This window comes from Odocoileus virginianus, chromosome 16, assembly GCF_023699985.2.
Source record: "Odocoileus virginianus isolate 20LAN1187 ecotype Illinois chromosome 16, Ovbor_1.2, whole genome shotgun sequence".
In the NCBI taxonomy this organism is placed as follows: Eukaryota; Metazoa; Chordata; class Mammalia; order Artiodactyla; family Cervidae; genus Odocoileus; species Odocoileus virginianus.
In genome coordinates, this window is record NC_069689.1 from 56,576,914 (window position 1) to 56,599,379 (window position 22,466).

Below are 22,466 nucleotides of genomic sequence, written 5' to 3' on the forward strand. Positions count from 1 at the left end.
TGTAAAGCAACTATATTGCTAACAAAAATTAATTTTAAAAAGTCAGGATAGTCATTCTTCTTTGTGAGATTTTCACTGGAAGGGGATTTGAGGGAGGTTTCTGGGGGTGCTTATATGTCCTGTTTTGTTTTTTTTAATCAGGATGCTAATTACATGAATGTGTTCCACTAGTGAAAAAGCATCCAGCCAGCCACGTATGATTTGTGCATGAAACTAACTGCATATAATTCATGCATAGAACAAAACCTCACAGCATGCTACTTCATCATTTCCAGTTTATTCTCGATTATATTTGGAGGGGCAGATTTTACATGATAGCTTCAAACCAACCATTATACGTTAACCAAATTTTACACAAGCCATTTGAAAAAAGATCTAAAAATGTGCTTAGTTATTAGTATTATATAACATTGATCAAGCACCAAGAGTGCGCTGAGAGCTTTACAGAACAAACATAGAAAAGACAGTCCCTGCCTTCGAGGATCCCCACTCCTTTAGACTCTAAACTTCAGAGTCGTGCCCATAAAACTTCACCTAATATTTCACACCCCTTTATTCATAAGGCATAAATAAGGAAGTTTGTTGCATTTCTCCTTGTTAATAAATATCGAATACCCTTTTCCCCTGTTATACCAACTATTATTAACATTGTTGCCTTTAAATACAAATTCCCAAGGTACAATATACAGTATACTCTGATTTGGTATTCACACAATTGAGCACAATCTTCTTGCAGGCTGGTTATAATATGAAACAGGTTGAATTTCAACATTCACACATTTTTATACCACTTAACAGAATCGTGTGTTCTCGGCAGAGCTTTTTTTGTTAAGAAAAAGGAGGTGCCGTGCTCTTAAACTGATAAACTATAAACAAAGACAGCACTGCCTTAATGCCAATAAGGGTATCAGAGCTTATGCAGGTTCCAAACAGTGACTTTCAGCACATCTATTAAGCCAGCCTTGCAGATACAAACCACATAGCTGCATGCCCTAAAATACTAATAATTTATCAGCTAGTAATGGGTGATACAAGTATGATTTGCATTACTGTATTTTCCATTTAAAGAAGGTACTGGTGTAAAATATCTGAAAACTGTGAGCTGGGAAATATTCTTTGCTTCTCTGCAAGGCTGTGTTCAGAGCAAATTTAGACTGAAAAAGAGGATGTGATGGTTACAACTTTATTTGGATAAAGAGATCTAATTTTAAAATAATCCCTTGATAACGACCGATGGTCCATTTTCTTTAAATGAAAGAGAACCGAAGTGAATATTGATAATATAATGATTTTCAGTTTAGGCACAAGAAATGGTACTTCATCAGAATATGCCAGATATGGTGGTAGAGGCTGTTGCTTACTACAGAAGTCAGGCCTGACCCTAGGTCGCCCACAGGGAGCTCATAGCAGCAGAAGATGAGAGGCAAATTTTAGAGGAATGGGTAGATGCTTCATTCCCATCCAGACTCTGGTCTTGACCCTTTCTGCAAACAGAGGGTTGGAGGAGCTGGAGTGAGTCTAGAGTTCCAGGGAAAGAAAGTGTAACAAGCTTGGGATCAATGGAGAGAAAGAAGCCAACTATGAACTTCACATTGTCTAGACCCCAAGACTCCAAGCATCCATCAGACTTCACGTCATGGCAAAGGTGCATAACTTGACACCAGCTCAGAGCTACCAAGCTAAGGACAATTGCTTTCCAGAGGAAACCCCTTTGTCTGGGGGTCATCTCTGTGTGGTCTCCCATGGGAGTGACCAGGTCTGGATGTTTCCATGATGCAGCAATGAGTGGAGCTGAATTTTAAAGCTACGCTGGACTTAGAGCAAGACTAAATTTCTTTGACTACCTCCCCAGATATGAAAAGTGTAAGAGAAAATTCTTCACTTCTATGCGTTGGGAGGGGGCTTATACTCGCCCCCTCCCCAGGGAGAGGGCCCTTTAAGAAGAAACTCACCCAAGGGCAGTGGCCATAGTGGTTCGGTCGATCCGGCGTGATCCTACCTGGCAAATGAAGGAGTCCGAATGGGATTTGACAAATTTTTCTTATCTTGGGTGACTGCATCTCCACTTCTCTGCAAATCACAGGGCAAGAGGTTGGCAACCTACCTACCTCTGCTGCTCTTGTGACTTAACCTGTGATAAAGGGGAGAGCGTCAGGGCTAGGGTGTTTTCTAGAGTGGTATAGATTGGGAGGAGACTTGGGAATCCACAACTCCCAAGGGTATTAACCTAGAATCCCCTTTGGGCTGAAAGAAATAATTTATTTAATGTGCCCAACCCAAAACAGAGCACCAAAAGACTAAATTCTGATGATAGACAGTAATATATATTAATATATTTTTCATTTTCAATTACAAATCCTCAGGTTTCCATACTAAGGCTTAAATTTCAGTCACCTAGCTGAAAATCTATACATAAACATGAGACTATAAATAGAGAACATGAAGACCTCTAAAAACGAAGGTTTACTACAGATGAGAGCATCCATCCTATATTTATTAACAACACAAAATGTTCTGACTCCCCTTTGGGGGAACAAGAGAATTAGACACAGCAAGCTAAGCAATATTTGGAAGATTTTAGGATGGATGCTGAATTCCTATTGCTTTAAAATCTGAGATGCTTCCCAAAACTCCCTTTTAGGAATTTATTCTATCATCGGGCTTCCCTGGAGGCTCAGACAGTAAAGAATCTGCCTGCAATATACGAGACCCGGGTTCAATCCCTGGGTCAGGAAGATCCCCTGGAGAAGGAATGGCTACCCACTCCAGTATTCTTGCCTGGAGAAACCCATGGACAGAGGAGCCTGGCGGGCTAGAGTCCATGGGATCCCAAAGAGTTGGACATAGCTGAGTGACTAACAATTTCACTTTTCTTTCACTGGAGTGACATGATTCTTACTACCAACATTTATTTATATTCCACTTTGTTCTCGGAAGAATTAAGGTAGATAGTTTTTGTCCATTGTTTTTCTTTAACCTATAATAAGACATTAGGATCTGACGCTGAAAAGGATTCTTTCTGTTCACTTATGTCAAAGCACCATTCAACAGGTGGAAACTGAGATCAAATTCTCATGAATGACAACGGCTTCCTTACATGGGAGAAATCTTGCTCTCAAGTTAATTAACAGAGAAGACAATAAACCAAAATTAGGTATTTAGATAGACATATAGATAGATAGATAAATGGTTAAATAGATCTTTTTTTTTTTTTTGCACTGCTGACAAATATTTGAAACTCTGGAATAGGTGCTGGAGTAGTTGAGAACACCTCAGAGCCTTTATCATATTATTGACAAGCTTTCAAAATCTTTTTAAAGCCATTGGAAATGGCTGGTATTATTGGTGCACAGCAACCACGGTTTATAGTTAGAAGGTCAAAGTTCTGCCATTGTCTCTACTTTTCAAGGCACAAGGACAAGTTCCAAAATCAACTCATGGTAAAAGGTGGAGGATCTGTACTACCAGGAGATAGAAGATGGAGGAGATGACCCACACACCAAGGCAAGGATGGGAGGTCCTTTGGGATACCTTGACTTTCAAATGTTGAGCATACATCATTAGCGAGAAGCCCTCCCATGGCTTGGGGTGGCCACTGGAAGGTCTCCTAGCCTGAAGACCTTGGCCTATTAAGCAGAGAGGTCACTTCATGCCATGCCTGACTTGGCAGTCCAGTACCTTTCTACCCTGGGCACCAGGAAGAAGGTCCGGAATGTTTCCATGAAGATCTGCAACAAAGAGCATCATGATGACAGAAGGGCAAGTATGAAAAGTCAGTAGCCCTTGATGACAGTCAGCAGAGAAGTAAACAGTAACCCCCTATGGAAACATATCCTGTTACTTCATCTGCAATGGTCTAGGAACATTAAGGAAGAGAGAACCCAGGCTTTTCTTTCTCATCGTGCTCTCTCTTAGCTTCCATTAAAGAAGTATGTATTAACCATCTCCTCTATAGCATATTATCCACCATGAAATGGAAAGAATCCAACCAATTAACCTTCCTCTTCTTTTTTTTTTTGGCCCAGAATTCAGTTTGTATCTACTGGTCGTCCATTACATTCTTTCGGTAGGAAAAGATATTGCACTTCTTAAAATTCATCCATGTCATTAAGTCAAAGCTAATAGGTAGGTAGACATCTTTCTAGAATGAATATTTTCTGAAGCCCATCATCAGCATTTGCAGAAAAGCCTCCATGGTTTCTGTTTCAACAAGTGGTGCCTGACCTGCCACGTGATTTTAGATTACAGACAGAGACGTCAGAGGTCACGAGCCATCGGCAACATTGCCTCCAGCAGCTCATGATTTCATCGTGCAGATGGGCACGACGATCACCAGAATGACCGTGCACGCAGCCGCAGCAATCAGGGCCGCTATCTTGCAGACCTTGGCTCGTCTGAATTCGGCTTCTTTCCGTTTTAGCAATGAGTCGTAGCCCGGAGTATAAATGTCTTCCATCCAATACTCTAAGTTGTTTGGATTTAAAGATTCTTGAGTCTAAAAGTGAAGAGAAGATGTTAGAAAGATGGTGAATTTTTGTAAACAGGTTCATCACCCTTGAAGCATCTCAGCTGGTGCTTGAAGCACCTTGAAGCTGTCTGCAGCTGGCAGCAGTGTCCAAGCTGCCCACCATTCCAAGCTGCCCACCAGCCCCTCCTGAGATGGACCACCAAGGACTCGGGGTCCTGCACACCCCAGATTGCATCTGCCCCCTCTTACTACAAAGGTCATGATGGTCTCGACACCGGAAAACCCAGAGGTTTTCTGGGGACAAGCAAAACAGGGCCGAGTCAAGCGAGAGTCAACACTTCAAGGGCGCACAGCCAAGAACAGGCTGGCCTCACTGTCGGGGAAGCAGGGAGGGTCACTGACAGATATTCCCCACTTACAGTCCCTAAGAACAGAGATGTCTGAAGCAAGGCTGTTCTATTACTCTGATTCACTTCCCAGTTCTTCAGAAAAAGCCTCTACTGAAAAATCAAAGGCACCTCCCATAGAAGCAGCTCAAACCAAACATATAATATTTCCATCTCAAACATCTGTCTGAGCAGGTCAGGCCACTGCTCAAAGGCCAGGTCTACAGACTGGAGGCAGACCACCCCCAGGCCAGGTGCGGCATCCCCAGTGGGAGGCCCCTCCCTGACATTTTGTCTCCTGGTCTCCCTGAGATTAACGATTGTCTACGAGAGAAATATCATATTTAACCTGTGTTGCCCATGAATCCCGTTCCCCGTGGATGGCTATAATCTATTTCCATAAAGAAAAGCAGTGTTCTCATTTTACAGCAAGCATTTAATAATGTGAGTGGCACATAAAAGCGGCAACACATTGCGATTCCAAGTTGAAGTCTCCTAAATCTCTGAAACACAAGTAAAATATCCATTTTGAAGATGTTCTCAGACTGGTCAATGCTGATAAACATGGGCATGTTACAAATTATGTACACATACACACACACACAGAATTACAAAACAAACACTTCCAAAACTTAAAAAACAAACAAACCTCAGTGGTACCAGGTTATTGGAATATTGACGATTTTGTCACCCACGTTAGTCATTCTCCACCTGTCCTTCCAGAGCAGTTCTCTGTTCTTCTCCACCTTGCTCTGGTCCCCCCAGATTTTGGTCCACACAGACGCATCCCTGGTGGGTTCCCTGGTGGCTCAGATGGTAAAGAATCTGCTTGCAACGCAGGAGACGTGGGTCTTCCCTAGGCCAGGAAGATCCCCAGAGAAGGGAATGGCTATCCATTCCAGTATTCTTGCCTGGAGAATCCCATGGACAGAGGAGCCTGGCGAGCTACAGTTAATGAGGCCACAAAGAGTCGGACACAACTGAGTGACTAACACACACACTGGTGGGTTCAGTTGATGGAGCACCAGTCCTCGGGCTCCCTCTCTGATGGACTACATTTCTATCTGACACCTGCTTTCACAGCTGTGGGTCCTGGTGGGTTTCAGAAATAGCTCCCATCTTTGGGCCTTCAGATCCAAGGGCAGCATCAGTCTCTCACTCATGCTGGTCCCTGGGTGCTTGTTGGGCTTTAAACCCCACCTACACTGATGCTAACAGTCCCCTCCTCCCATTCCTATCCTTCTATGAGTCCGCCAGCTGCTTCCTGATGGGATGCTGACAGTCCATACACCGTGGACCCCTCTGGCATCTCTATTGTTCTCCTGCTGCTAATGACCTTCTAGTACTGGGGCCAGCAGACGCCAGCCCGGGAGCTAAATTCAGCCCAACACCTGCCTCTATACAGCCTACAAGAATGGTCCTCACATTTTTTAATCACTGGGGAAAAAAAAGAAAAGAAAAACAACAGTCTGGGTATGTGAAAATCATAGGAAATTCAAATCTTAGTGTCAAAAGACAATGTTTTATAAAAACACAACCATGTCTAGTCATTTATTTAACACAAATTGTCCATAGTTGGCTCGAGACTATTATGGGAAGAGCTGAGCAGTTGAAACCTAGGGTGCTGCAGTCCATGGGGTCACAAAGAGTTGGACATGACTGAGAGACTGAACTGAACTGAGCAGTTGTGATGATGGAGATTGTAAGGACTGCTGGGTCTTAAGGTAATTACTCTCTGGCCCTTTAGAGGAGAGTTTGCCAATCTTTGTTCTAGTCTATTCAGTTGTTGTTTAGTCACTAAGTCATGTCCCATTCTTTTGTGACCCCATGGACTGTAGCCCACAAGGCTCCTCTATCCATGGGATTTCCCAGGTAAGAATACTGGAGAAGGTTGCCATTTCCTCTTTCATAGGATCTTCCCAACCCAGGGATTGAACCCATGTCTCCTGCATTGGCAGGGAGATTCTTTATCATTGAGCCAATGGGGAAGCCCTCTCCTGGGTAGATGTGCTTTACGCACTGCGATTCAGTCAGTGAAATAAACTATTTGTAATTAGTTTTTTCAATAACTGCAAGCTGTCATGATACCCAGTAGCAGAGAGGTGATGCCAAGCTTTCACAGGACCCAGGGAGCATCTCTGATTGACAATTACACCTGCTCAACACTGGAAATGGAAACGGTATTTTTGATGTATCCTCAAGGTGCCATTGGTGGTAAATTTATATCTCGAAGCCAAGAGACAGCAAGAAGGTGGTCCAGATGCTGAGGCTGCCGTAAGACAGTACCTGGGTCTCTGCAAAGTGATGGAAACAAGGAGGGTGGTGCTTTTCTGCCTTCACCAAGTTCCCGATACCTGTTCTGCTGCTGCTGCTAAGTCGCGTCAGTCATGTCCAACTCTTGCTGCAAACACCCTCGAAAGGCTATGAAACTCCTTGCTGTCTTACATTTTGTGAGACTAGATATATTATCCTCTGCTTTTTAAAGTGCTGTCACCTGAAGCTCGCTAAAGATCTTTAACTTTTTATAATTTCATCTTTAGTGCTTATAAACATTGGCACTTTAAACTCACATATATCTGTAGGAGCAATTCTCTCAGACTCAGCCTTCTGGATATTAAAAAGATGTTTTTCAATCTATGATTCATTCAGTTAATCTGACCATGTCAAGGTCATCCCACGATACTGGTGAGACACTGATTATTCCTCCAGGTGAGCCATTCATACCTCCAGGTCTTCCCTGATTCGTGGCATCCTAATACTCACAGAGCACAGTGTGGTACCCACGGCAAAGTGTTAGGACCACCTCCAGGAGAAAAGAATCCTATACAGCCTGCTTGCCAGCAGGATGGTGACAGGTGAGGACATGGCCTGAAGGGTCAAGTGATAAGCAGCAGGCATGTGGACATAAGGTGCAGGAGGGGACAGGGGCCACTATATCTCCAGGGTCATCCTGATAGCATCACCCACCTGACTCTCAGGATTTGGCCAGAGATGCTCCTCCCCATAACTGCTGTCAGTTAGGGACCAACATAAACCAATGTCATTGTGGTCACTTTAGTAACATGAAGCCCCACTATACTCTCATCAGAAAAATGAAATGGTGGCTAGGCAACATAAGATGAAAGAACAGAAGTCTTATTGCTGGAGAGTCCGACAGGAATTCAGACTTGTCGGACCTGCAGCAAGTTCTTGAGTTTCTCGGGTCTCAATTTCCTCATTTACCTGCTTGAGATGAACGTCATCACTCCTGCCTGCAGGCCACTGCACCTTGCATGACAGACTGTGTTAAAAAAGCACCACACAGGGGTTTCCCTGGTGTCTCAGTGGCAAAGAATCCACCTGCTAATGCAGGAGACATGGGTTCAATCCCTGGTTCAGGAAGATCCCATAAGTGCAGGGCAACTGAGCCCGTGTGCCACTATTGAGCCTGTGCTCTAGAGCCCACGCATCTCAACTATTGAAGTCCGCACACCCTAGACTTCAGGCTCCACAACAAGAAAAGCCACCACAGTGAGAAGCCTACACACCACAACTAGAGAGTAGCTCCCGCTCACCACAACTGAAGAAAAGCTTGCACAGCAACTAAGACCCAGCACAGCCAAAAATAAATAAATAGTTTTAAAAAAACACTATACAGAGTTGATTGACTTCAGCATCCTTTTGTCAGCCTAAATACCTTTTCAGTCCCTGATTAATGCCAGGTACTTTAAATACACTCTTCTCATGTCTCACACCACCACCACAAGTTAGAGATTATCATGGACATTTAACAGGTGAGGGGACCACAGCTCAAAGAGGTGAATGTTCCAGGCTGCACAGCAGAAGAACCCTGGATGAGAATCTGCACTGTGGGAAAACATTCCTTTTCTCACCACTGTACTGCCCCTCCTGCAGACTCTTGGCTTCAGAGCGAGGCAATGTCAGGGAACACCTTGCCATACCAGCCTCCACCAGCATCTCCCCAGCTGCCCTTTAAGTGGTGGGGACATTCAGGGACCTGGACGTGACTGGCAGCATTGAGACAATGACCTTGCTGCCCACAGATCTAACCGGCAGGTGAAGGCAAGGTGCTTCGCTGCTCCCAAGATGATACAGACACACAGATAGACGCAGTGTGGATGGAATCACCAAGATGCAAGTGTGGCCGAAACCCAGCCCTGCCTGTGGTTGAACAGCAAACACACCCTCTAGCCACAACTGCATTCACAGAGTTTCCAGGGGTGGCACTTACCTGGGGCTGCTCCGTACGGAAACATAATCCATAGCTTGGCTCCCACAAACATGCTTATCCCACGGGCTACATGTGGAAGGAGAAATCAGGCTTGTGTTCCATTAACCAGTTGGGCTCAGGTCTTAGGAGCAAGCATGAGAATCTGCACTTGGTACAGAGTCTTAAACGCAACGTTAGCAAATTGATGGCCAAGGTCAATCCATCAATGAAGCATTCCTGTTGCTAAATGTTTACAAGCCAAAAAGCAACATAGCAATCCCCTGGTTACACATCTCTGCCTTATGATGTATTCAGGTTCAGTATTCCATGGTGGGAACCAAGGGAGCTGAAGGGGAGGGAGTGGATGGCTAGGGCATCCTTCATCCATTTCTGCATCCACCAGGGTGTGGCCAGGTTTCCCCCACCTCACCCCACCCTGGGCAAAGAGGCTCACCTGCAGGTCCAGGGCTGTCAGCTTGCCCTTGTCACCCGAACTGCGTGCATACTCCTCGATGGTCCAGGAAGGCTGGCCCCGCTTCACCTCTGCCAGCTCTGTGAGCCGCATGTCCGTGTACAGAGGGTTGCTCTTCATGTGGGCCTTGAGAGAGGCGGGGTAGGGGTGAGGGCTGAACACCTGCTCCACCAGGAAGCCGTCCTTGGGCTGCTTGGGCAGGCGGTGCTGCGGGGGGATGTCGTACTGCCTGTCTGCCTGCAGAGGGGCACAGAGAAGTCCAGGAGGCCACACAGATGTGGTCAGATGTCACACTGGGCAGACCCCAGCTTTTCATCACTAGGTGCTGCCCAGGTAGCAACATGCAGTTATTCATGAGCAAATAGAAGGATTGCCTGTACTGGGGGACATTTACTAGGAAAAGCTTACAACATTAATACTACTCATACGACCCAACATTTCTGTGCCAGAAAGAGATGATTTTATCTAATCTTCACGCCATGACTACTACTATTAACACATATTATTCTGGTAAGGAAAAGAAGACCAGAAAGACTCAGTAATTTACCCCAGGGAGCACAGCTGCTAATGGCAGGGAGCTGGAATTTAAATTTAGCCTCTAGCTTCAGAAACGCCTTGTTTAACCACTGCATAGTACCGCCCCCTCTTTCTTTCCTTCCTTCTTTCTTTTTTCTGCCACACTATGTGGTATGGCAAGATCTTAGCTCCCCAAACAGGAATTGAACCCATGCCACTTGCATTGGAAGCGTAGTCTTAACCAGTGGACCACCAGGGAAGTCCCGGCCCCCTCTTTCTATTACCAATTTCTACCTGGTCCTGAGGAGTAAAAGGTACAGGTATTCTCCCCAAGGAGCTGGCCAAAACCACGGATGACACCCTGCTTCTCTGGATGGAAGAAGCCAAGTCAGAAAGTATATGGTGAGAGCCTCCACTGGTTTTCAGGAACATCTGCTCAGCCTTCAAAACAGGGAACAGTATGGACCACAGTGTGGAGGCAGGAAGGTGCCTGACACCGCTGGCATCACTGATGCTCTCAGTCCCTAGTTCTGAACCTGGAGCTCTGCTCTCCATGAATCCTGTTATAACCCAGGTCTTCTGATACTTTCTAACTTCAGGCCCTCAGATCTCCGCACACATGTCATATCCTCCAGGAAGCACTCCCTGACCCACCAAGACCAGGTCAGTGCCCACCTATGAGACCCCTTCAGACTGTGTATGGAGTTCATAGCCAGCACTGTCCCACTGAACTATAATGGCCTGTCCGTCTGTCTGTCTGTCTCCTCCACTGGACTGTGAGTTCCTCAAGGGCAGAGGACTATCCTGATCATTTTTCAATGCCACATTTGGCAAAGTCACACTACTAAGGAGAAGGTGCTCCAAGCTTTATAAAAGGGATGGATACAAACACTATGGGGTTTCCCAGGTGGTGCCAGTGGCAAAGAAGCTGCCTGACAATGCAGGAGATGTAAGAGATATGGGTTCGATCCCTGGGTCGGGAAGATCCCCTGGAGGAGGGCACAGAAACTCCCTCCAGCATTCTTGCCTGGAGAATCCCATGACAGAGGAGCCTGGTGGGCTACAGTCCAGAAGGCTGCAAAGAGTTGGACACAACTGAGCACATGTTGCAAGCAAGCTTTTCTGACCTGGAAAGTTACCCACTGCCCACACTTGCCCCCACTGCTCCTACCAAGGAGCTGCTTGTGTTCTAATACAGCAGTTCATATGTATACCTAAGATAGTTTAAAAATAAAAGCTGGTATCTACTCTGCACAAAGATGACTCAAAGAGGGAAATCAGAGACCAGCAAGAAGCCCCTGGGAAGCTTTCAGAGGCTTTTGAATTAAGAGGCCTTAATTCTAGGGGCTATCCAACCATCTCATCCTCTGCCACCCTGTTCTCTTTTTGTCTTCAATCTTTTCCAGTGTTGGGGCTTCCCTGGTGGGACAGAGGTAAAGAATCTACCTGCAATGCCAGAGACCCAGGTTTAATCCCTGGGTCGGGAAGATTCCCTGGAGAAAGGAATGGCAACCCACTCCAGTATTCTTGTCTGGAGAATCCTATGGACAGAAGAGCCTGGCAGGCTACAGTCCATGGAGCCAAATAGAATCAGACATGACTGAGCAACTGAACAATGACAAAAACAACAAAGCTGGCACCCAGTTACATGACCTTAAGTGGGCATTACCTCTTTAGACTTCCGATGCCAGTCTTTACTGTCTCCAGGACCTCGCTCTTTGATCTCTTCCTCGCTGATGCCCATGCGGTTGGAGTAAGTGATGGTGCGCCAGTCCCTGGGTGAGTTGGAGATGCTGGCAATCTTGGATTCTGTGGCGCTGTTCTCCTCCGTCAGGGACCTGGAAGACGGCCTGGTGAAGAGGCTTTTTTTTAAGGCCTGGACACGAAGGCTTTCGCTGTTGCTCCCACTGGCATCTGAGCAGCACCAGTCAGCCGTGTTCTCCAGCTTGGGCCCGTGGGCACCCTTGTGGGCACGGAATATCCGGGGCGAGGCACTCTCATCAGATGGAGCCTCACTGGTCAGAGAATTGAGGTCGATCTGCACACTCACCTTCTCGGGCTGCTGCATCTTCTGGTCTAGTTTATTGAGCTTGCCCAGGACCTGGGAGATCTCCTCACGCACACCCGACAGTGACTCAAGCTTCCGTTCAATCTCCCCGATCCTGAGCACCAGCTTGCACACGCTGGTCTTCAGCTCCTCTTCTGAGGGGTGGCTGTTTTCTGGCCGGCTGCCCTTCTCCCCTTGGCCACCGGGGAGCCCATTGGTGATTCTGGTGAGGTGGTGCTCTGGCGAACTGTCACAGTCTGACTTATGAAGCTGCGATAGGGACCCTGTGCTGTTGTAACAGGATGACTGCATGACCCCCGTCGAGCCACTGATGCTCATGTCGTCAAGAAACCGGAAGATGTCGCTGATGTCATCACTGACCACCTCCGAGTCATCATCAGAATGCTTCACGGCATGCCGGTCGCTGTACTTGCCCTGCCCGGGAGTGCACAGGTCCTTGCCTGTTTTGGGCTCCAGCACGTGCAGGTCAGTCTGGGTGCCCACGCTGCTGGTGTCTGAGCTCAGCTGCCCGCTGGCGCAGCTGATGCTCTTGTCTTTAAACTTTTTGACTGGTTCGTGCTTCTCCAGGTCCACAGGGGGCGGGATCTCTTTAGATTTGAGCCCATTGGGCTTTGCTGAGTAGCCGACTGGGAGGATGGGCTGCTGATCCTGTGGTGTTAGGTAAGCGGGGCATCTGTCCGGGGTTGGGAAGTTGGGTGTCTGACTGTTGGAATTTGGATAACGGAGCTTCTCCTCGGAGGGGTTTCTGTTGAAAAACGACCGTTCAAAGTCAGGAACTTCTTCGGTGTTGAGGCTCCAGCTTTTGGCCGGCCAGGGAGTCTGCTTGCCTGATTTGCCAGGACAGCGCCGGGCCTCCTGGGTCCCCATCACTGGAGTGGGTCCAAAATACGTGGAGGCTTGAAGGTCATCTAAGCTCTCGTGCTTTGCCCGCCTCTTGTCAGGAACTGGGGAGTACTCGGGGTTCAGGTACTGGCTGCTGTAGGGCATCTCAAAGCTGTGGTGGGGGAAGGGCGTCTTGTGGGATTCCTTGCGGGCCTGGGACTTCCTGCGCTCGCCCTCGGCCTTGTTGGCCGGACTGGCCAACCCGGGGGACACGGCCATCAGGTTGTGAAAGTCCTCTTTGAAGATGTTCCTTTTCTGGACACAGGACTGGACCACGAAGGGCTCGTCGTTCGAGATGAAGGTCTGCTTGATGCCCTGGGGGAGGGGCAGGGAGTCCTGATCAGACATGGACTCACTCTCGAGGTTCATGGGGAAGTAGGTTCTCTGCATCTCGCAGGGCTGAGGGCTGGCCACCGAGTATGGGGCCAGAGCCTGCAGCCTGTCCAGGGAAGCTGCCCGGGTTTTCACATCTTTGCCGACCCCCAGCAGGAAGTCAGGTTCAGAGGCAGGAATGAACTGTGGACAGTCCTTGCAGTCCACCTTTCTGCACTTGGATGACTGGCGGCTGGGGTAGCCCCGGCTGAAAGGCCGGTCACTCAGCTCACAGTTGAGGGGCTCGCACTCGGCCGCGCTGCATATCTCCGTGTCTGAGCGGCACGAGTCAAAAGAGGCATCTTTCTTGCGCATCTTCTGCCGGCCTCCAGGCAGCTTCTCCTTGGCGGCGCCCCCATTCATCTGGATCAGGTTGAATATGGTCACGATGTCCGCAGCCACCATGATTTTCTTGGACTGCTGGTTGTTTACAGCGCATTTCATCTTGTCTTTGAATAACGTGGCTGGGAAGTTGGGGTCAAGACAGGCTGTATAGAAGAGCACACTTCTCAGTTTGGCAAGCTGGGACAGATCGAAGCGGGCACACAAGGATTTGCAGAGGTCCTGGTAGGAGACAGTATTTTGCTTGCTGTCTAATTCCTCCAAGATCTTCACCAAGAAGAGGGACGTTTCCTGGTTGGTCTCCATGGCTTAGAATTTCAGAGGCTAGCTGGTGACACTGGAAACTTTGAGTCAGTTCTGCGGGACTGATGATATGGAAAAATAGTAGGGAAGGGAAAAGAAGATTAGAAACATCAGTGGAGTTTTAAGTCAAGCTGGTCCTGAACCACATAAAGAAATGCAAGGAAAGACTTTTTAATGCTTAGAAATGTTGTAAATGCTTTAAAAATATTTATAAAATACCACGTCATAATTCCCTTCCAAGGAACATTGGACCTGGAAAGTGGGGAATCTAGATTTTCGTCTTGACCTATTGATTAGCACTTAGATGCTGGGCAAAGGCTTTAAACTTTCTGGGAAACTACCTAAATAAATTACGAGTGACTAAAGGAATCTACCTAAAGAAATTATGAATGACTTTGATTTTGCATAAAAATGTTCATTGTGTTTATGTGCAACTGAGTCACTTTGCCGTACACCTGAAACACAATACTGCAAATCAACTATGCTCTAATAAAATATTCTTTTAAATAGTTACAATCATAAAAAAGATGCTCATTATAATAGTGAAAACTAAAACATCTTAAATATCTGAATATTAGGGTAATGCATAAATAAAGCAGGCTATGATATACAGTGATATCTTACAAACATTAAAATTACATTAATGTAGGGTTTCCCTGGTGGTATAGTCGATAGGAATCCTCCTGTCAATGCAGGGGATATGGGTTAGATCCCTGGTCCGGGAAGATTCCACATGCTGTGGAGCAACTAAGCCTGCACATCACAACTAGTGAGCCCTCGTGCCCTAGAGACTGTGCTCTGCAACAAGAGAAGTTACTGCAACGAGAAGGCGGCGCACCACAATGCAGAATAGACTCCGCTCACTGCAACTAGAGAAAGCCTGTGCACAGAACAATGACCCAGGGCAGCCACAAAATAAATAAATTACATTAATGTATATCCTTACAATGGAATACTACTCATCAATAAAAAGGAACAAATTACCAGTACATGTAGTAAATGACATGAATGAATCTGAAATGTATGGTGCTTGAATGAAAGAAGCCAGACTCAAAAGGCTACCTATCATATGGTGATTTTGTCGCTAAGTCATGTCCGACTCTTGTGACTCCATGGACTGTAGCCTGCCAGGCTCCTCTGTCCATGAGATTTCCTAGGCAAGGATACTGGAGTAGGTTGCCATTTCCTTTTCCAGGGGATCTTCCTGATTCAGTTATCGAACCTGAATCTCCTTCACTACAGGCAGATTGAGCCACCAGGGAAGCCCCTCTTGTTATACGGTTCCATTTTTATTATATTCTGAAAAACAGATCTGGGGTTTCCAGACACTGGATGTGAAGCAAGGTGTAGGTAAAATGGCAAGGTGTAGACAAAACTCCATTCTGGATGATGGAGCTCTTTCACATCTTGATTGGAGTGGTGGTTACATGTCTCTCTGCATTTGTCAAAACTCACAGAACTGTGTGCTAAAACGTGTGAATTTTACTTATGTAAATTATATCTTGATTATAAAATTACACATTGGAGACTTTTGATGACAAAAGAAAACTGAGGAATGACATTCTGAGTGAAAAATGTAAAAATGAATCTGTATCTGTAGTAAGATCTTAATTATATAAAATTAAATCTTCTTGGAAATGAAACTGAAGGAAAATAATATACACTAAAATGTTAATGGCTGTTACCTTTGGATTGCAAATATAGATTTTCATTCTGAATTAGTCATCTTTGTTTCTCAATATTTTATTATGCAAATTTTCAAACATACAGCGAAGTTGAAAGAATCTTACAGTGAACACTCATATAGCCACCATCTGGATTCCACCATTAACATTTTACTATATTTGCTTTATCACATATCTATCCATCTACCCTTCATGAAGCCATCTTATTTTTTTTAATGTACTTCAAAACAAATTACAAACATCTGTGTACCTCCTCCTAAAGATTTCACTGTGCCTATAATTAACCTAAGTCCAATAATTGTTTACAGTTTCTCTTTTATTAATAAGATTTACATACAGTGAAGTGCACAAAATTTGTGTGTATTTGCTGAAGTTGTAACAAATGTGTGTGCCCATGTTAAAAGCAAAACCCCTATAAGATCTGGAATGTTCCCATTGCCCCAAGTCCCTCATACCCCTTCTCATTCAATGACAGTTCTTATTTTTTTATAGATAACAATATTTTCTTCATAATTTTTCTTCTTTTCCAAAATTCCTACCATGACCACACATTATTTTTTGTCATCACCAAATCAACACAGGAGACGTGAAGAGATGCCGTTTCGATCCCTGGGTCGGGAAGATTCCCTGTAGGAGGGCATGGCAACCCACTCCAGTAATCTTGCCTGGAAAATCCCATGGACAGAGCAGCCTAAGGGCTACAGTCCATAGGGTCACAGAGTCGGACATGGCTGAAGCGATTTAGGACGCACACATACAAACAATAATTAATCTTATTTTGAAGTGGAAAGAAAAATCTACATTAATGAAACTTGGATGGAAAAATGAAAAACATCAAACCAAATATGGACCCAATTTCTGAGATTTATAAGGAAATATCAAATTACACATGAGAACCTTGCCAGTCACTACGTAGCAGAGGCATTTTGATGACTGACTTATAGATTGTCAGGTTGACTTGTCCCATACACAGCCACGAAGCTTCCCAAGTGGCGCTAGTGGTAAAGAACCCGCCTGCCAGAGCAGGAGGCGCAAGAGACATGGATTAAATCCCTGGGTCAGGAAGATCCTCTGGAGAAGGAAATGGCAACTCACTCCAGTATTCTTGCCTGGGAAATCCCATGGACAGAGGAGCCTGATGGGTTACAGTCCACAGGGTCGCAAAGAGTGGGACACAACTGAGAGCACACACACACACACAGCCTGTTTTCTAGGGGAACAGTGTCTTTTTTAGGGGTTAAATTTCAGCTGCTCTGGACCACGGGTTTTCTCTCCATCCTGAAGGCAGTGCTCCCAATGAGAATCTATACCCTCTCTCCATGAATGTCTGCAGGGACATGCAGAAATGAGTGGCCTGGATTTTCTTGTATGGAAAAGGCAGTTGAGCTCTGAGAGGCTCTGCTCCTGCCCAGAACAAGTCACAGGGAAACCCTCATCTCCCCACACAGATCTCCCTCCCTGCCCCATCCACCCACTTCATCTGATGGGAGTGCTGCATGTCAGAATGTTCTGGTTTGCTCCAGGTGGGGACAACCTGCCAAGCTCAATCTTCAAGGAAACAGGCACAGAAACCTGAGCAGAGGACAAATGAATGTAAATACTTAGGAAAGAGCAATCACAACTCAGGCACATCAGATTTTATATACAGGGGACACAAAGCATTTTCAGAAATTCTAGAATTATTTCAGAGATTTCTAGAATTCTTGTAACAATCCTAGGAGGCTTCTTTCACTATCAGTTTCTGACAGACCAGCAAACAAGTTCGGAGCCCTGCAAGCAGCAAGCGGGAGCAACAAGGATCCTCAGAGCTGGACTTGCAGTCCAACCCCGTGGACCTCCCCCAAACCCAAGACCCCACTTTCCTGCGAGGCTGACTCAACTTTCTATTCTACTTTGTGTGGTGAAAATTCTACTAATCCCAGGTCAAATAAGAACTTGGAAAATCAAGGCCCAGCATCTCCTGAAGTGAATAAAGGCAACACAAGTGGGATATGTCTAAACCTGAGTTGTTTTCTATTAAGACTGAAATTTAGGGGATTATGAACGGCTGGCAGGGCAGGCAGGTGCCCCTGTGCCAATGGACACATGTCTGCTGTGTGCTTAAGGCGATTAATCACCGCAGAGAAATCCATGTAGGTTTTCTACAATGTGCCAATGAATGCCAGAGAGGAAGAAGGAGCAAAAGAGAGGCCAATCGAAAAACAATTTCTAGGCTCTGTGCAATAGGATCTGGCCTGCAGCACACGGTCCCTGGCAGCTACCTCCTCAGGTCACAAAACAGCTCTGCGGTGTGGGAAGAGTGCTCCCATTTTGCAGATGAGGAAACTGAAGAGAGGGGAGGGAATGTGAGCTGCCTGGGGCCCAAATGGACCACAGCCCGGGCTGGGGATGCTATGGGCAGAGTAGTAGGCTCCGTCTTGTGCCAGGAGGAGGGAAAGCATTGCTGCTAAGGGACAGAAGTGAACTGGGGCGGGCGGGAGGTGCTGAGCAGGACAGGCACTGCAGTTAGACCACCTACTATGTGCCGGGGCTTCACACAGAACGTCCACAGCAGCCTGGAGAGTACAGCACCACCACTCGGCCACCTGTGCGGGAGGATGAGGGAAATGAGGCCAGAGGGAGAAGGAAATGCCAGGTCTGAAGCCAAATTTGCTGAATGCTGGATCTTGGATGCTTCTCTTAGTGATGACAGAGCAAGGAGGAAATATCAGCCTGAGATCTCTGGGGGCTAAGCGAATCTGCTGTGGAAGGTGCACATGAGTGTGCACACGGAGACACACACACAGCCACACACAGCGACACACAGCGACACACTCATACACTCACACACACTCATACATGTTCACACACACAGTCACACACAGAGACACACAGACATACTCATACACTCACACACATTCATACACACACAGACACACTCATACACACACACATTCACACAGAGACACACACTCACACACTCACACACTCACACACATTCATACAGATACACTTATACAATCATACATGTTCACACAGAGACACACACACTCATACACTCACAGACATTCACATAGAGACATATACTCATAGACACACTCACATACTCACACATGTTCGCACCCAGAGACACACACACAGACACACTCATACATTCACACGCATTCATACATACAAATCATCTGAGCAATAGTATGTACACTGAGCAAGGGACCACAGTGAGCCCCCAGGCCAAGCCCCTCCACCTTACAAACTGGAAAACAGGGCCGAGGATCATCATTTTTCAAAACTACATGGAGAGCTAGTGGCAGAGTCAGCCCCAGTTCACAGGGCTCCTGACACCTTGCCATTTTCACAAGTGTCTGTGTAGAAACTGTCAGGCCCCAAAGAAGCAGAAACCAGAGGCTGGGGACCTGGGGAGAGTGAGATGAGTCCCAGCCACTGGGAAAGGCCAGTTTTGCCAAGGAGGCACCATCAGCAATGGCCTTGAAGACTGAAGAGGAGGAGGGTGTGTGATGGTCCAGAGGAAGGAGACAGAGGGAAGATTCCAAGGCAGAGGGAGCAGAGGGCAGAGGCGTGAAGGGGTGGCGTGGTAGAGTCTGTCTGTGTGGTCAGGATAAGCAGGGGGCATCCAGAGAAGGCAAGGTGCTCAATCTGGGCTAGGTGTCTGGACTCGACTCTGCGGGCAGTGAGAGCTGGGAGCAGCGGCAGAGCAGGTGCCAGAAGGGCCGGACCTGCAGCTCACATGAGCATTCACCCACAGGATGCAGACTGGGGCCCACATTCTCTTGTCTGCAACGCCTCCTGCATACACACAGCCAGGAGGAGAACTCCAGGCTTTTCCATCTCCGGACACATGGCTATTTCCACCACATGTCTACAGCTTCGGGAAGGGCCAGAACCAGATTCTGGACTTTTCCCCACTCCCTGATGACGCCATGTGTGATTCTCATGTTGTGCTCCAGCTTGACTAATGCAGCTGTCCAATCTATGAGGCTCAAATGAATGTCCAACTTTTCATAACCTTATGCATTTGTAACTGCTCAAAGTGTTGATATCAGATATTGATCAAAATGGAAAAGAAGAAAAGGACATGATTTAGGACCATAACTTGCAGAACTGCCTCATGAATCTTTGGACAGAAGACAAGCTCTCTGAATTTCATGTCCACCAACTCCCCTAAAGCTTTAATCTTCCCTTTTGCCAACCACTCCAAAAATCTGATGAGGACAAATGATACAAACCTTGAACTGGATGAGTGAAACTTGGTTATAAGGTGTTCTTATTAATGTTTTCCCAGATGCAATGATATATTGATCTTTCCAACACTGAAATAATGTGCCAAGATGCAGTGTGGGCACAGTGTCCTCGCTTTACACTCATGAAAAGCAAGATAAAGAGAATTTCTCTGCAGCATCTGGGTATTGGCCTGGCTTGTTGTTTTGGATTTTGGTGTTTTTTTTACCCCAGGATGATGGATGCTACTGTGATTCAGTGAAACTCTGGATTCAATGAAACTATTAAAAGAAGGCATTAATCTAGGAATCTAAAATTTATGGATGGGAATTTCTACCTCCCTTGTGTCACCTGCAATAAATTTCTAACTGAAAGGAGGCCCCTTTCTCCCTTCATGGCAGTTTTCCTCCACAAAAATGCTAAAGAGGGCAAGTAAAAATTACAAATAAGATGACAGAAATGTTTCCAAATACATCATACAGAATAAATGTAAACATGCTAAATTTACCAGTTTTGTTGTTTTTCAGTTGCTAAATCACTAGGTTGCTTTGTGACCCTACAGACTTCAAAATGCCAATTTACCCTGTCCTTCACCATCTCCCAGAATTTGCTCAAACTCCTTTTCATTAAGTCAGTAATGCCACCCAACCATCTTATCCTCTGTTGTCCCCTTCTCCTCCTGCCCTCAATCTTCCCCAGCAAAACAGTCCTTTTCCTGACAAAAAGTGGTCCACTGGATAAGGGGATAGCAAACCACTTCAGTATTCTTGCCTTGAGAACCCTGTGAACAGTATGAACAGTATGAAAATTTACTGGTTAAAAGACTGTGACTCTCAAAGTGGATTTTCAAAAATTAAAAAAAAAAAAAAAAAAACTGCAGTCAAATGCTACCTATAACAGGCATACCTAAATGCTGTCACAGGAAGGATGCAAGTATGCCAATGGGATAAGAAAATATCTGTCAAAGCCAAATCAGAATATAGTTGGTAGCTTTTATAGGCAGATTGGCATAATAGTTAAAGGTCATAGACTCTGGAGCTCAACTGCTCAAGTTCAAATTAAAGCTCTTCCACTTACTAGCTGTGTGACTTGAACAAATTCTCTTTGTTTCAGTTTCCTCAGCTGTAAAATGGGAATGATAATAGTATCTACCTCTTGTTATATGTATTAGTGTCTGGCAAACATTAAGCAATCTGGCAATAGCGGTAAGGCTCAAGTTAAACAAGGGATTCCCTAGTGGCTCAGATGGTAAAGAATCTGCCTGCAATGCAGGAGACCTGGGTTCAATTCCTGGTCCAGGAAGATCCCTTGGCAAAGGGCATGGCAACCCACTCCAGTATTCTTGCCTGGAGAATCTCATGGACAGAGGAGCCTGGTGGGCTACAGTCAATGGGGTCCCTAGAGAAGAGGACATGACAGAGCAACTAACATTTTATATAAAAAGGAAGGTACACAAACGTATATGGAAATGATTCATACCATGTTTAGCAGAGGGTTTCCTTGGGAGAGAAAAAAGGGGAAGGAAAAATGCAGTTTAAGGTCTAAAATTAAATCTCAATGTTAAGAGCTGTCCTGACATCTGGTGACACCTGGAGGGCCTGTTAAGGATCTAGTCACAAGTTCCTCTCCCCACTCTGCTCCCAGATAGGATCCTGGAGCAAGACAACTCTCCTCATCAAGGGGATCTGGCAATTTCTACTTTTCCCCCAAGCAGCAAGTGCTGGTACCCTGCCAGCCCAGGGATATTCAAATAAGCCAATCACAGCCTCCCATGGAGACCAGGGGTCCCCTCAGTCCCTTGTTGCTATGAGGCCTGCCCTCAACAGACCATGCGTGTTCATTCTTCTCCTCAGTCAATCCCTGTGTGACCCTGAGTGATGTGCTGCATCCTCCCCCCAGACTATAAACCACGTGGCTAATGAGCTGCTGTTGGTAGAGAACAGACTTACGGACATGGATTGGGTGAGGAAGGAGAGGGCGGGATGAATGGAGAGAGTAGCATGGAAATATAGACACTACCATATGTAAAGGGCTTCCCTGGTGGCTCAGATGGCAAAGAATCTGCCTACAATGCAGGAGACCTGGGTTTGATCCCTGGTCAGATCCCTGACCAGACTTCACACATGTGGGATCTTAGTTCCCCTAGGAGGGATTAAATCCATGCCTTCTGCATTAGAAGCACAGAGTCTTAACCCTGTGCTTTCATGATCCCATGAAAGTCCTGACTGCAGCTTAATTTTTTCTATAAATTTGTTTATTTTTAATTGAAGGATAATGGCTTTACAATATTGTGTTGGTTTCTGAATCAGCCATGGGTATACATATGTCCCCTTCCTCTTGAACCTCCCTCCTACCTCCCACCCCTTCCCACCCCTCTGGGCTTAGTTACTCAGTTGTGTCCCACTCTTTGTGACCCTGTGGACTGTAGCCTACCAGGCTCCTCTGTCCATGGAATTCTCTAGGCAAGAATACTGGAGTGGGTAGCCATTCCATTCTCCAGGGGATCTTCCCGACAAGAGGCAAACACAAATGTAGCTAAGGATTCAT

General features: G+C 46.0%; 1 protein-coding gene across 1 annotated transcript in view; it reads right to left on the reverse strand.

Moving 5' to 3' along the window:
• Positions 1–261: 261 nt before the first annotated feature.
• MINAR1 (membrane integral NOTCH2 associated receptor 1) overlaps positions 262–22,466 on the reverse strand; it is a 37,849-nt gene continuing 15,644 nt past the window's right edge. Inside the window, exons 2-4 of the mRNA XM_070478257.1 lie at positions 11,722–14,081; positions 9,519–9,773; positions 262–4,495 (exon numbers count right to left, since the gene is read on the reverse strand). Of these exons, the coding sequence (XP_070334358.1) occupies positions 4,298–4,495; positions 9,519–9,773; positions 11,722–14,022 (2,754 nt within the window). The 5' untranslated portion in view covers positions 14,023–14,081 and the 3' untranslated portion in view covers positions 262–4,297. The remainder of the gene's footprint in view (positions 4,496–9,518; positions 9,774–11,721; positions 14,082–22,466) is intronic.